Below are 15799 nucleotides of genomic sequence, written 5' to 3'. Positions count from 1 at the left end.
TGTTATACAGTAAACTCCAGCCAAGTCAAGATCGTACAACTCGTCAATTTGCTCAAGTCGGCCGTCTGACTAAAGTCCCGATTGTCTGAAATGCATTTCCATTGATTTTTTATTTCTAAGTCGGCTATTATAAGTCGCCATTTCGCTCAAGTCGTCGTGTTACTCTTGGTCCCCTCCCCATAAAAAGCACAACAAAATCCTTTGTGTAAGTCGGCATTCAAAAAAATTGAGCATTGCATCGACTTCCTGCGCTGCGGCTGGCAAGAAGCGTCGAGTGAAAAGTGGTTTGGCACGGCCCCTGATCGCTGCATCGGTACGGTACGCGGTGTCGCTGCACAGCCAAGCCAAGCGGTTTCCCATTACTGCATGCATCGTGAGCATATCAATACCAGTACCCCTTCTTGGCCTGTACGCATGTGCTCTGTCCATTTCGGGGGTCGTCTTATTGAATGATGCAGTCAATACCACGCATGCATTTAATTTGTAACAGTACATGTACATGTACATTGTATTACTATTTGTACACGTGGTCTCCACTATCAATACCCCAGCCCGTGATGATAAAATCTGAGGATTAATTTGCTGGAATCGACTCAAGCATTAAGGAGATAAACCAGGGTAAATCGAAGCCAGTTAGTGCAATGAATCATATGTGCAAAAAGGCCATTCATGTAAGTCGGCAAAATGACGACTTACAGCACATGTCGGCATTCATAAGTATCTGTGGTTCGAACCCATGTCCATTTTCATCAAATGTTTTGTTGGTCGGGATAAGTTTAACTGAAGGGAAAATACTACAATAACCTAAGCGTCTTCCATTCATGTTTAAGGGTGCGTGATGTGATTGGTTAAAATATGATGTACTGGTATGCTACATAAAAAAATACGCACCCAGGAATCTCGTTAAGGGAGGCCATCTTGTAGGCTATGTCTGCCACGCGAGCCATGACGGCTGATTTCCCTGAGCCTGGCCCGCCCAGCAGGACGAATGGATAGTCCACCCCCACGTCTGTGATGTGATCGTGGATCTTCTCCAGTGCGCTGTTCCTCCCCAGCACTAGAGCGCCCCGATTCTTCATGAAAGACTGCCATGGAACAGAAAGTTTTGGAAAGTGTAACCATTTGTTTATTTAGTTGAGAAAACAAACGCTTTTGAAATATTTTATCCAGAAATGTTTTCACAACTCATTTTACAATCATTTTCAACAAAAATAGTTTCTTGATGGAAAAGATTTTAGTTTTGGTGGGTTTTTTTTGTCTTCAAAAAATTGGTTTTGAAATATTTTACATGTGGTTTCTGCAGCCTGATTGTGGGTGTAACTTTTTGTGTAGAGGGGCATATTGGCTCCTAATGACACCCGCTAAATAAAGCCAGCTTGTATCTGCCAAAACATCATGTGTCAATGACAATTTAATATCTAATCACCAACTAATGTACAATCATTTAAATTATTTAGAAACCATGAACTAGAATTATTTAGAAAAACTGAACTAGACATGGTTTACCATGGCTTTACCTCAGACTAGTTTGCAAATGTCTAATTCCGGCCCATCAGGCCGGCGTTTATCTCCGGTTTCCTGGGCATGAAACAACTGAGAATATTTATAATCACCCTGGATGGGATGCCAGTCCATCACAGGTTTGATACTTCCCAGCTAACGCCGGCACCCATTTTCCACTCCTGGTAAAGAGAGGCAAGTGGTGGTGAAGTGGCTTGCCCAAGGACACAATGCATACTGGGTTCGAACCCCTGACTTTCTAATCATGTGGAGCGCTCTGGTCCAAGGGTTACAGTGTTCAACTCACATGCCGTGGTGCAAGGGTCAAACCCTGACGAGGTAAATGGTGCTTGTGTTCATGGGCAAGACACTTTACTACAATTGCCTCTCTCTACCCAAGTTATATAAATGGGTACCTATGAAGTTAGAGACTAGAATGCGTGGATCTCGAGCTGCTCCAAAAACTGGTCTCCTGACCGGATGAACAGGGGTATTAATTGTAAAGCGCTTTGAGACCGATGTATAAAGTGCTATATAAGCACATTATCATTTAGCATGAGTCCCGAAACCTTACCATTTGGCCACACTCCTCAATTTCTTGGGAAGCTAATATCGACTGTCCACCTTCAAACCATGCCAAATGTGTCTCCTACCTCGTGAGCCTCTCTGGCCAGCTGGTAGGGGTCCATCTCTGTGTCTTGCTTGGGGTACTGCTCCTCAATGCGCTTCTTGAAAAACTCAAAAATCTACAAAACGAAAGAATGATTGTTGAGAATTTACAAAGGTAGATAAGTATGGCACCCAACTCCTACAGCCGAGAATTTGAACCCAGTGAGTCAATTCATTTGTATTTACAACACAAGATCTTTTTCTTGCTTATCTTGTTGAATGTTTCCCTTTTTATTTTATTGCTATTTAAACCTTTTTAATCTCATATGTAATGTTTATCGCAAGTATTGGTAAGACATGTTATCTTTTAAACAGTCAATGTGCATTTTAATATTCTAGTACATTTGTCTTTTTATTGATGTCCAATGCAATTGCTCGTTTGCATTGTCAAGGCCATTTTAAATTTCTTCAAGTGGAATAACAAAGATTTTCCTCTACATGGTGAGTCAAAAAAAACGAAACCCAAATGTCGGGACCATTGTTTTAGTGAAGTTCTGAATGCAGCACTTTCAAAATCTAGGATATGAAAGCTCAATTCATAAGGTTTTTTTTAGTACAAGAATCATTCAAATCACTTATGTACTTTTCAATTTACGGACTTTTAAACACAACCACTGTTTTAAAGTTCTGTCCAAGGATCACAAAACGGGTGTGTTTAAAATTCCATAACTTGAAAAGTACTTGAGTGATTTGAATGATTCTTGTACTAAAAGAAAGCTTATGAATTGGGCTTTTGTATCCTAGATTTTGGAAGTGCTACATGCAGGACTTCACTAAAACAACAGTCCTAACATTTGAGTCTCGTGTTCTTTAACTCATCCTGTATCAATCTTTCTTGACTTTACACAATATTGTAACAGATCTTTGAAATTCCTTTTTCACTCACCGCTTTACAGAAGGTCTTGTTGAGTCCCTTGAGTTGTATCTTGCCATGATCATCAATGCCGTCGTACTCACAGTCGTACCAACGCACACGATTACCCTGAAACAATGAAAGAAAGGATCAACACATCAGTGCTGCAGTACTCACATTCGGTACTCGTACTCGAGTACAACTCCAATATTCTTGCAGAATACTCGTACTCGCAATTGAACTCGAAAATCAAATTACTCGGACTCGAATTCACGGTACTCGTACTCAAGAAGCGAAGCACTTGGACCCGACCATTGGATATCGTACTCCAGCATCAAAGCACTCGTACTCAATTATAAGGACTCAGGGAAAAAAATCAAGTAATTTAGTTGTTTAATGAAAAAAAAAATCATCTCACTTGGAGATGCACGTGCCCCGATTGATCATATGTAGTCTTTGCACAGACTACAAGCTTCATCTTTATTAGCACAATGTTGCACCAGTATCTGAGCTTGATCGGGTCCACGTACGCGGTACCCTCCCCCCCCCCCTTCCAGGCCAACTTACTCTCCCTTTTAATAGCCGTAGAGGGGGTACTTGTGAACGGAGCCCATATTGCAGGACATTCCCAGATGAAGCTTGAGAATCTAACGTTGAGCCCAGAAGAACTAGAGACTCACCAGTCTTGCCTTGAGCATCTTCTTGAGCACGGTGAGTTTGTGGACGGCGATGGGGTTGGGATCGATGAAGTCGTCTCTGTACTCACTGGGGAGAGACTGTAGGAACTCCGACTTGCGGATCATGAAAATGGCTGCGGTGGATAAAGTCAGTATACCAGGCAGGTTGAATTAAATCAGTCTCGATGCATGCTGTCGGAGGCCTCACGTTGGTACCTCAAACAACTTGAACATTTTTGAAATGTTAGGGAGAGTACATCATTTGTAATTTGTGCATGTTGTTCGTTTGAAGCAACAAAAGTGTTCAAAATCTAAAGAAGGGTGCTTAACAACTAACCTGATGGCGTTTTGGCTCTGTGCATGCTGTATATTCCCAGAAAAACAATATTCTAGGATCTTGATTTCAAATCAAAAGTCACTGAGTCATGTTTTGAATTGGGCCCAAATTCAGCGTCCGGGGCACGTTCTCATTGAGCCGATTGCAGCTACGCGATGTCGCGCACTGAACTGACAAAGTGTAGCAACCGCGCGCGCATGTGCGTCGTGTTCAACGGTTGCGGGCGCTTCGCCGAATCAATAACGAACTACATGTACTAAAAGGCCTTCTTTCATTGTTTTCTTCAAAATGACAACTTGTCAGAATGAATTATTTCACAGAGAGTTTAGTCCCATTATTATCTTTTAACCAAGTATGCTTTTCAACAATAATTACGTCAGTTACTTTTTGGATAGCTGCAAATGATGGACTGTACCTTTAAAGATGCATTTCTTACTAATCAGTGCAGCAGAGAGTCTCTGTACACTCACGGTGGTCACCAGTAAAGGTGGATGCATTGTGCAAGCTATTGCACCCCCCCCCCCCCCCTAAAAGAGTAGTGATCAATCCCATACATGTACCTGCATCCTGCAATGGAGTTAAGAGTTGCGTGTAGCGCGTATTGTTCCCAAGAGAGCGCGCCACAGAGTTGGGTTCAAACATTTCGGGAAGGGGTGGTTTGGAAGAGAGAAATACATTTTCCCCCAAGTTTGTATTGAAATTGAAGTTTATTTTAACTGTGTTCAGATTTAAATAATTAAAAATATCAAAACCAAGCAGAATCTGTGGGAGAGGTGTTATAAAACAAATATTGAATGCTTTAAAAACTAGCCTCCCTCGGTGATCCATGCAGCATTCTATTTTCCGTCGGCTTCGCCTCGGGAAATGTCCATGGATCACCTCGGGAGGCTAGTTTCACTACACCACATGAAGCAGTTCATATTTATCACTATTTATATATCACATACACAATTGGAAGTAGCAGAATCCACCTTCCACAGCCAAACAATTCTGACGCAGTCTACCACACGCACTTACAGTTAGGATTATCAACGCGGTAGGCTCCGTGCAGTATCTCCATTTCGGTCACCGAGAGGCCGTGGACCCAGCGATACTCCTCAACGATGCTGTCTGGAACGTCGTCAAAGGAGGGGATCCAACCGCAACGCTCACTGTCAATAAACGGAAGATCTTTAATAGAAATCAATTTCAGTCTTCTTCAATGTTTCAAATAAGGGAATAAATGTGTGCTTTGGAGGTTTTAATCACTTTGTTTAAGACCACTTGGAGTCTGGGTGCTGGCGAGGGTAATTATCAGCACCCAGACTCCAAGCGGTCTTACACAGGGTGATTAATACCAACCAAGCACACATATTCCCGTTCATAAAAACCTTTTCGGTAAAAAAAAATCAGAACTCTTCAATCCAAAAAACCTGATTTGTTCAAAAAGTTCACTCCATGTTTTTTTAAACACCCCTCTAGCTAAATAATGGAGTGTCCAGCTGGCGAGAAAGATGTAAACAACTCCTTTTATGGAGATTGGCCCGCGCAATGCCCGTACTGCGCAATATCGCGCAGAATGCACCCGGGGCGTTGCGTTGTGAATTTAGGACTATAAAATTCTGACTCGCTGGTAGTATTGCGCATGCCTTAAGTGAGGGTTGTGAATGGTAAGAGGCACTGGATTTCATGTCCAAATTTTATGTGACACTGAAAAAGTGTTTAAGACCAGCCAGCCATGTCTTTATCATCCGTTTAAGACCGGCCACGTGAAGGGCTCTCGACCAATAGGAATGGGTAAACTGTCTTGGGTATTTATAAATATGTAATTTTGAAACGTTTGTTTTGAGGAAGGGAAGGTCAAGTAGAAAAAAAATGCATTTTTTTCAAGTTTAATTTTTTTTCAACAACGGTGTGTCCGATTGTCCAACAGTGGGTCATCCTTTTGTGGAATCCATACACGCCCTGCGTCAGAGTAGTGACGCACATGATGGATAGTTTGAAGCTATTTAGCAACATTTTTTGACCCACCTTTCACAGAATGTGACGCACCTACTGAGGAAATGTGACACACCCCATCAATTATTAGACACACCAAATCATGACTTGACACACCCTTGTGTCACAGCCATTAAAAACATGCAGCACTCTTGACACACCATGCCAGGCATGCCAGGGGGTCAATTGACAGACCTGGTACCAAGTTGCAATGCACAGGCCTTTAATCAAATTATCTTCTACTGTTTCCTGCATACCTTGTGAGGTTGAGAAAGAACGGCATGATGTTGTCCTGATAGCATCGATCAATCTCTCCGAGACAGAGACGCAGAGTTTCTCCAGAATCTGTGTCCTTCGGGATGCCCTGTGGAAAACAGATGGGCAGATCATAGGTCAGTCAAGAGTCGGTCAAGAGGTAACCACAAGTCAGCGAGGTGTCGGGCCGAGGTGCAAGTCACTGTTCATTTTAAGGTCAATCATAGGCTAGTTACAGGTCAGTCATAGGCTAGTCACAGTTATGAGTTAGTCACATGTAAGTCATACAATGCAGGTCAGCTGGGTCAGTCACGAGTCAGTAACTGGTCAGACACAGGTCAGTTACTGGTCAGTAGTCAGTAAGTAGTCAGTAACTGGTCAGACATGGGTCAGTTACTGGTCAGTAGTCAGTAAGTAGTCAGTAACTGGTCAGACACGGGTCAGTTACTGGTCAGTAGTCAGTAAGTAGTCAGTAACTGGTCAGACACGGGTCAGTTACTGGTCAGTAGTCAGTAAGTAGTCAGTAACTGGTCAGACACGGGTCAGTTACTGGTCAGTAGTCAGTAAGTAGTCAGTAACTGGTCAGACACGGGTCAGTAGTCAGTAAGTAGTCAGTAACTGGTCAGACACGGGTCAGTTACTGGTCAGTAGTCAGTAAGTAGTCAGTAACTGGTCAGTCATGGGTCAGTCATGTTTCGTGGGGAGTCAGTCACTGATCCGTTACCAGTCAGTCACTGGTTAGTCACTGGTCAGTCACAGGTGGGTCAATGGTGAGTCAATGAGCAGTCACTGACCAGTCAATGTCAGTTACTGGTCGGTCACAGGTCAGCCACTGGTCAGTCACATGTCAGCCATGGGTCTGTCACTGGTCAGTCATAGGTAAGTCTATCAAGTCTTAAAGGGAATATACATCATTTGCTTTTGCTGTCATTTTCAGAAAAGGATGAATTTGGGGGGTTTGAAATATATAGCAAATATTGTTACACTGACTTTTTTGACGTTTTGGGTTCGTAGATGCTATAAAACCAAGAAAAATAAGCATTCCCTGACTCCATTTGAAATGAAACGGAGCAATTTATAGACGTTGGGGAATTGTAAGGTCAGGGAACCAATCTAGCTGGCTTGTACCCGTTCGAGGTGTGTAATCGATTGCAAACAACAAACTAAAATGGTTACTTGGGGCCAGCATTTGAAATAAGCGAGTTTTTTCCAACGCTGGTCGGCCGACCATTGTTGGAAATTGATACGAAAACACCACTTTTCTTGAAAATGACTGTGTTCCAGGTGCCATGATTTTACAGGATGCTTTAGACTGTCATTCACTAACAGTCCAGCAAGGTATTTCAAAATGATTTGGTAGTTTTATTTTTCGATGTTTGCAAATGTTGTATTTTCCCTTTAAAGGTAATTTATGGGTCAGTCATGAGTCATGAATCAAGCTTTTCAAATGAACTTTGACAAAGACATCTTTTTCCAATTTTTTATGTTCCCTGAATTGCAGCTGTTCCCTTGACTTGCTACTGTTACCAGATTACAACACTGAGACTTGAAATCCTTACTGGTTGCAGATCTAGAGGCCTTCTAGATTGTCACAGTAATGGTTGATTTTAGTTATTCACTGCCGTGAATTAACTAGATGTTTTGGACTTACCCAGCGAAGGTCGCACTCCACCAGATGCAGCCTCCGGGATTCACACCACGCACGCAGATCTGGAAAGACCTGTGGGTTTTGACAGAGACATTGACAGATAAAAATACTAGATTTTACAAGGTTATTTTTACTAATACTAGATTTTATTATGTTCCCTGAATTGAACATACAATTGTGAAGACTTGTGAGGATTAGTGAGGACTGGTGAGGACTTGCGATGGACTTGTGATGTACATTGTACTTGTGATGGACATGTGATGGACCTGTGATGGATTTTCGATGGACTTGCGATGGACTTGCGATGGACTTGCGATGGACTTGCGATTGACTTGCGATTGACTTGTGATGGACTTGTGGTGGACTTGTGGTGGACTTGTGGTGGACTTGTGATGGACTTGTGATGGACTTGTGGTGGACTTGTGATGGACTTGTGATGGAGTTGTGATGGACATGTGATGGACTCGAACACAACACTGCCCCTCCCCAACCCAGCAAAATCCTTCAAAAGCTCCAGGTTAGGTTATGTACATGTAGATTTTGATGGAAGTGGGAGGGGAGATTCTCACCTCTTTGACTAGGATCTCTCTCTCGGCGTGGAAATCCTTGAACGTGGACGACACAAAGACACGGACGGTCTTCCAGCCCGACCGCTGGACGACCAGCCTCTGGTTGCCCTTTGACCCCTTCTTGACGGTCCGGTCCACTTTGTCCCAGGTCTGCAGGACGGCATACTTGTACTCGCTGGAGCCGGAGGGGACAGCGCCGATGGACTGAGATGAACCGCATCCCATTGTATCAAGCAGGAATGTCACAACTCCGAAACCTGAAAGTTCATAGAGCCATGAAAACAAGATTCGGGCGATTCACAATGCAGTGCGCCACCAAGAGTTTGCCACAGAGAGTTCATTTTTCCTAGTCCATTGTGGGAGATGGTCGACAAAATCACAGCGAGGGACATTTGAAATTGTTAGTTTTTCCAGTCGGTAGTTTCGTAAGCGTATGATTCGAGTATATATTTGACCTTTTTTTTCTTTTTATCAATATGGTGTTTTTTGTAAGGCAGCAGAACGCTATGCCCCAGTATTAAGACCACGTGAGATTTCCGCTGTCCAGCTGCCATATTTGTCATTAATTATGTTTCTCAATCTCAGTCCCAGATTCATGTTTTATCATCATTTTTGCAATGACTGACATTTTTTTTCTCATTGATGACTTGATAGGCCTATAGGCTAGTCCCACTTACTGGGTCGCTAGAACTCCTTTTTTGACATTTGGGATGTTGGTATGAAGCAAAAAGCAGCGTCAGGTTGCAACATTTTGGCAGTGGATATTTTGCCAGAGACGGCAAACCTTTAGAAAATGTTAGTTTGCCGGATATGCACTGAACATGCGCAGTTACTGTGTTTTTTTGTACTTGAAACATTTTCCGGTGACAAATTTTAGCCTGGCTCCATGCCAATGGCAATATCATCGTTGTAACTTTGTATTCACAATATGGGAATCAGACCATTTTATAATTTTGGACTTTAGCCTATTTCCCTTTAAAAAATCCTCCAGAGCCACACATCTGAAAAGGAAAATGTAAAACTAATAGCAATAAAATGTTTGAGACATGTTAAAATAATAAAAGAAGAATATCCTTATTTATTTGGGAAAAAAAAACCTTTAGAAATGTGGCAGGGATCGGGATCGAACCCGGGTCATCCCGCTCACAAGAGCCGTTGCTTAACCACTAGGCCTACACCAAATGTGCTACACAACTTTTGGTGGGAATTTAATACGTCTTATAATTCAGCCGTATCTTAAAGAGCACAGCGCCCTCTGTTGATATGGATTGCCACCTGCAAACCTTTAGTAAACGTTAGTTTGCCGGCATTACCTCCGGCAAAATATCCACTATCCAACATTTTTTTCCGAGTGATTTTACTAAAAACTTGTAGTCATGTTATTGTTAGGCCTATAGGCCTAGGCCTAGTTGTTAGTGTTCTACATCTACATTAAAGATATAGTCCATCATTTGTAATTTGTGCATTTTGTTCGTTTGAAGCAACAAAAGTGTTCAAAATCTAATGAAGGATACTGAACAACTAACCTGATGAGGTTTCAGTTCAGCTTCAGCTGTATATTCCGAGAAAAACAGCTTTCTAGGATTTCAATTTCAAATCAAAAGTTGCTGAATCATGTTTTGAATTGGGCCTGAATTCAGCGTCCGAGACACGTTCTCACTGAGCCGATTGCAGCTATACCCGATGTCGCGCACTGATCCGACAAATTATAGCAACTGCGTGTGCGTCGTGCCAATGCTTGCGCGCGCTTCACCGAATAACAAAAGGAACTACTAAATTTTCCTACGGTGCGTCTTAAGACGCACCGTTGGAAAGGGCCTTCTTTCGTTGATTACTTCAAAATGACAGCTTGCCAGAAAGAATGATTTCACATAGCCCCACTAGTGTGGCCGTCGGTATGCTGCGCTGAACCAAAGGCCACACACCATGGTACCGCGCACTACTGAGGACGTTTTCATAAAATCTGCGGTCCGTTTCTTACATTCTCAGTTTCTTACTTTCTTATGGTTGTATTCTATGATGTTTCACCTATCACTTCTGGGATGCTTAGATGTAATGATGTTCCATTTTCCGAGATATTCTTCAATCTTTCTGGAGCCCATATGCACTCGTGAAACGTCTGGTGATGGCAGCCATTTTGAATGTGACAAGAGATGACCTCAAGCTGTGACGTCGCGTTATGCAAATTGCTTGTCGAGCGAGGGCGCGAGTTGCAAATGCGACGGCTGTTTCCTGTGCCGTAGATCCTGAATAGAGATCAGTGCACGTGGCCCCCAGACGAAAAATGCATGGTACAGGAAACAGCCGTCGCATTTGCAACTCGCGCCCTTGCTTGACAAGCAGTTTGCATAACGCGACGTCACAGCTTGAGGTCATCTCTTGTCACATTCAAAATGGCTGCCATCACCAGACGACTGCGCAATAGTCGTAGCCTTGTTGCCATTTTGTGACTGGTCAATTAACGACGTTGAAGTACATGTACGCAAGTACGTACGGTACCATGTGCACGTACGGGCGCCGCATGTACATGTTCATCGTACAAGGCCAGATTCTGCAGGTTTTCTGTGACACATTTCGTTCACATAATGATACAGAAAGGGGGAAAAGAAAAATCATTTCACAAAACCCTACTGTGTATATATCTCGATATTTAAATGGACAAATTGCAAGCTATCTGCAATGATTCGTTGGACATTAATTTTGTGCATAAACTTTGGGAATGGAAGAATTACTTCTCTCTTTAAAAAGAAATTTATATTATTCATCTATATTCATGCTTTCTTTAAAAAACTATTTTATGAATGTAAATTTATTAATTTTATGTACATATTATGCGTATTAAATTGATCCCTGCTTTTCTCTTCAATCATTGTATTAATTTTAAAAAAAATACCTCCCTAATATCTTAAGGACTGATAATGCGAAGAATTACTTAACACTCCAATTCCGTATTCACTTTCATGCATTTATGGGGATGCCGTCTAAACGATCTCACGATGTAATAATAGATCAATTGGAAAATTGGAAATTTATTTTCTTTACATGATGTTCATTTACCGTCACTAAAATGATTCTGAAAGTATTACAATATACTGAGTGCGGATTCGTGTGCGTAAGCAGCACTACTTGCGACCGCGCTTGCAGCTACTTGCACTGGAGATACGAAGACACCATCAAATGAACGTCGTTCATTGTCCAATCACAAAATGGCAACAAGGCTACGACTTGACGTTTCACGAGTGCATATGGGCTCCAGAAAGATTGAAGAATATCTCGGAAAATGGAACATCATTACATCTAAGCATCCCAGAAGTGATAGGTGAGACATCATAGAATACAACCATAAGAAAGTAAGAAACTGAGAATGTAAGAAACGGACCGCAGATTTTAGGTAGTGTATATTTTGCCGGAGGTAACGCCGGCAAACTAACGTTTACTAAAGGTTTGCCGGCGGCAATCCATATCAACAGAGGGCGCTGTACTCTTTAAGATAGGGCTGAATTATAACATGTATTAAATTCCCACCAAAGCTGTGTAGCACAGTTGGTGCAGTGGTTAGGCAATAGCTCTAGTGAGTGGGATGTCCCGAGTTCGAATCCTGACTCCCCCCACAATTTTAAGTTTTTTTTTTCCAATCCCCAAATAAATAAGAATATTCTTCTTTTATTATTTTATTATGTCTCAAACATTTTATTGCAGAGTATTACTTTTTCTTTTTCAGATTTGTGGCTCTGGAGAATTTTTTTTAAAAAGGAATAAAGTCCGAAATTATAAAATGGTCTGATTCCCATCCTGTTAATGCAAAAATACAACGATAATATTGGCATGGAGCCAGACTAAAATTTGTCACCGGAAAATGTTTAAGTACAAAAAAACAGTAACTGCGTATGTTCAGTGCATACTCCTAGAACTACGAGGCTCCACGTAGTGGAGCCTCATAGGTTCAGAAGCCCGCAAAATTGTTGTCAGCACAAAACACTAATTAAGTACAAAAACGTCCATCCCAAGCAGGCCGTTTTCCACAGAACCGCTGCACAGTTTGCCCCTAAACTCCATACAATACCTCATGACATACTCACGTTATGTGCACCCAACAAACATCGGTGGATTCTGTCTGTTTTTCGGCAAAAATGATGAAAAATATGCCCTTTCTGCACTGAGCCAACCTAACACTTGAAACGAGCACGCGTGCAGAATGATCGCAGTCATTTTCGGTTCGATCGCTCGGAGCGCGCCGCGGGGGGTATGGTGTAGGAGCGGAACGATAGTATGCACATGCGTACAAGTGCAAGTACGTACCCCCCGCGGCGCGCTCCGAGCGATCGAACCGAAAATAACTGCGATCATTCTGCACGCGTGCTCGTTTCAAGTGTTAGGTTGGCTCAGTGCGGAAAGGGCATATTTTTCATCATTTTTGCCGAAAAACAGACAGAATCCACCGATGTTTGTTGGGTGCACATAACGTGAGTATGTCATGAGGTATTGTATGGAGTTTAGGGGCAAACTGTGCAGCGGTTCTGTGGAAAACGGCCTGCTTGGGATGGACGTTTTTGTACTTAATTAGTGTTTTGTGCTGACAACAATTTTGCGGGCTTCTGAACCTATGAGGCTCCACTACGTGGAGCCTCATAGTTCTAGGAGTATTCAGTGCATATCCGGCAAACTAACGTTTACTAAAGGTTTGCCGTCTCCGGCAAAATATCCACTGCCCAGATTTTATGAAAACGTCCTCAGTAGTGCGCGTTACCACGGTGTGTGGCCTTTGGTTCAGCGCAGCATACCGACGGCCACACTAGTGAGTGGGGCTAAATTTCACAGAGAGTTTAGTAATAGTCCCCTTACTACTATCTTTCAACCAAGTATGTTTTTCAACAATAATTTCGCCAGTTACTTTTCGGATAGCTGCAAATGATGGACTATAGCTTTAAGTGATGTCATTAAAATTGTAAGGGCCGATTTACTCGGACTACGGTTACCTCTTGTTTCTAGAAGTAGAAGTAACAAACCATCCTCCCTCTTGGAAATGTCCTCAGAGTGGAACGATTCCTCCCACAAGCCCTTACTGCGCGCATGCGGCACACAATACATGCAAGACGCTGCGCTTTTTCAATGTGAAAGTACAATTCGTTTATTGACCGTCTCCAACACTACGTTTATAGACTGGTGCCCTTTTCGGTTTCTGCTGCGGTTCGCTAGAGTGAAGTCTGGGTAGGAACTGATCGGATGGATCGGCGAAGATAACTATGGTGGTGCTGAAAGGACATCACCAAAAAAATAATTAAAAAAAATAAAAATTCGCAGATATTAAAGTAGGGCGCTCTATGAGCTCCGTGCGCTAACAAGAAGGGCGTGTTTTTGGACCTGGACGGGACACAGCGTGTGCGTACGGGACTGGTTCGCGCGCAAAGTATGCACGACTTATTTATCCTGAATGTGTACAAAGCTAAGCCGTATGGTCTCGCAGCTAGACTAATGCCCGCCCCCAATACCTTTGGATCATTCGAAACGCAGTGGATGAACCGGGAACCAGTCGTGGTCATGCACCCCATGCAACTCTCCTTTTCTGGCCGTTGTTGTGCGCGCGGAGCCCCCCCCCCCCCCCCCCCCAAAAAAAAAAAAAAAAATCGGTCTTTGACTCCAGTGTGGCCCAATATTGTCCATAACTGCAATGAATATTGGTAGGCGGTCAGTGGATACATTTTACATGTAAAGTGTCACAACAACCGATCGAGGCACGCGGACGGTTGATATATGTGCAGGGCCTAATTCAGGGACAGGGTGAAAATTCGTCACGCAAAGCTGTTGCTGACGTCTGTTACTAACTAACTAACGAACCAACCTACTAACGGAGGGCTAGGGACATGAGGATTATTTGGTAGAGCTACCGTGTTCGCAGCTAACAACAATAGTAATAAAATGTCACTAAATGCCCGCCATATTGTTCAACTACGAAACATGTTGATTCAAAGTGAAAGAAGGAAAGATGACATCAAAAAGTTGCTTTCACAATCACAATTATAGGAATCGACAAACTAAATAAGTTTTTTTATTTACTTGAATTCATAATGTACGCGTTGTCAAATTCAGGAAACGAAAAGAATGGTTTAATTGACTTGACATTTCAAATGCTCTGCACGATTGTGGTAAGCGCACTAACGAAACAAGTAACTATTTAATTGATTAAAATTTGACGATTTTGCACTGTCGATATCAGTCTCAATCACAGCGGCTATTTATGTCAACGTTTATGAACAGAATAATACATTTATAACGCTTAATTCTTTCTTGAACACTAAATATGACAGAGTTAGCTAGAAAGCTTCTTACTTCCTTAAAAGAGGACGTTGTGATATTAACTATTTGGCTTCTTTAACCTAAAACGCAGTCTGTCCTAATTATGTTCAATGATGCGCACACAATCGATGAGTCTGCAGTCCCGATTTCATAATATGACACTGGCCCAGATCCATACGGGCAAAGGCAACAACGAATATCCTTGGCCCAGTCGGTGAACCCGGAACCAACTGATAATTCCAGGTCATAAGGGAAACGATCAACTAGGATGTGAATATCAGAAACCTAGATCTTCAAATTACAGAATTTTATGGCCGGTTACAACCTGTTTCCCCTTTTTTTGCTTACAAGTCCTTGCTTTTATTTTTTTCTCTCCTTTTGTGATGTATTTCATAAATGTCTTTTTATTTTTTCTTATTTTTTTCTCCTTTTGTGTGTTTCATAAACTACTTATTATATTGTGGGCATTTGCATAGTCTGGTTCCCAGACCAGAAGATTCTGACTTTTCCTGATGAATCTTAGGTCAGGTAGCCGTCATCAGTAATACATTGTATTACATTATACGTCACGTGACTAAAACGGGAGGAATTCCTCCTTTTTCCGAAAATGTCCGTAGTTTGCCGAATGCATTTCGTCGACAATCGGATAGCGCCCGAGTATTTTCGAGTATAATATAAGTTTTATTAACTGCTAATTGCTTATTAAAAACGAAAATGATTTGATAATTAATAATCATTGCTTTCATTGAGAAACTTGAAATTCAACGACGATTTTATTTTGTATACGAGGGGCGAACTTTTTGCTGCTATTTTGAATTGAATTGTTTTGAATTTGACGACCGTTACCGGGATTTTCCAAAACTCGGCGTGGTCTCCATTCGGCTCCGCCTGCTAACAGTGCTATTTAGGCACTTTTGAAGAATCCAGGTCAACATTAGTCAACATTTTCTTACAGAAATATCAAACTGCATTATCATAACTGTATGATATTATGCAGCAAGTGATTTATTTGAAAATTTG

General features: G+C 42.1%; 1 protein-coding gene across 1 annotated transcript in view; it reads right to left on the bottom strand.

The window, feature by feature from the left end:
- The window catches only part of LOC119735802 (telomerase protein component 1-like), a 33476-nt gene extending 20003 nt beyond the window's left edge, over positions 1-13473 (bottom strand). The window contains exons 1-9 of the mRNA XM_038209742.1: positions 13462-13473; positions 8486-8742; positions 7920-7988; positions 6271-6377; positions 5054-5187; positions 3703-3833; positions 3056-3151; positions 2154-2246; positions 892-1085 (exon numbers count right to left, since the gene is read on the bottom strand). Coding sequence (XP_038065670.1) covers positions 892-1085; positions 2154-2246; positions 3056-3151; positions 3703-3833; positions 5054-5187; positions 6271-6377; positions 7920-7988; positions 8486-8710 — 1049 coding nt within the window. The 5' untranslated portion in view covers positions 8711-8742; positions 13462-13473. The remainder of the gene's footprint in view (positions 1-891; positions 1086-2153; positions 2247-3055; positions 3152-3702; positions 3834-5053; positions 5188-6270; positions 6378-7919; positions 7989-8485; positions 8743-13461) is intronic.
- Positions 13474-15799: the final 2326 nt, after the last annotated feature.

This window comes from Patiria miniata, unplaced genomic scaffold, assembly GCF_015706575.1.
Source record: "Patiria miniata isolate m_02_andy unplaced genomic scaffold, ASM1570657v1 HiC_scaffold_29, whole genome shotgun sequence".
NCBI lineage: Eukaryota > Metazoa > Echinodermata > Asteroidea > Valvatida > Asterinidae > Patiria > Patiria miniata.
The sequence above is the reverse complement of the archived record's forward strand: the minus strand, read 5'-3'. Positions and strand labels throughout refer to the sequence as shown.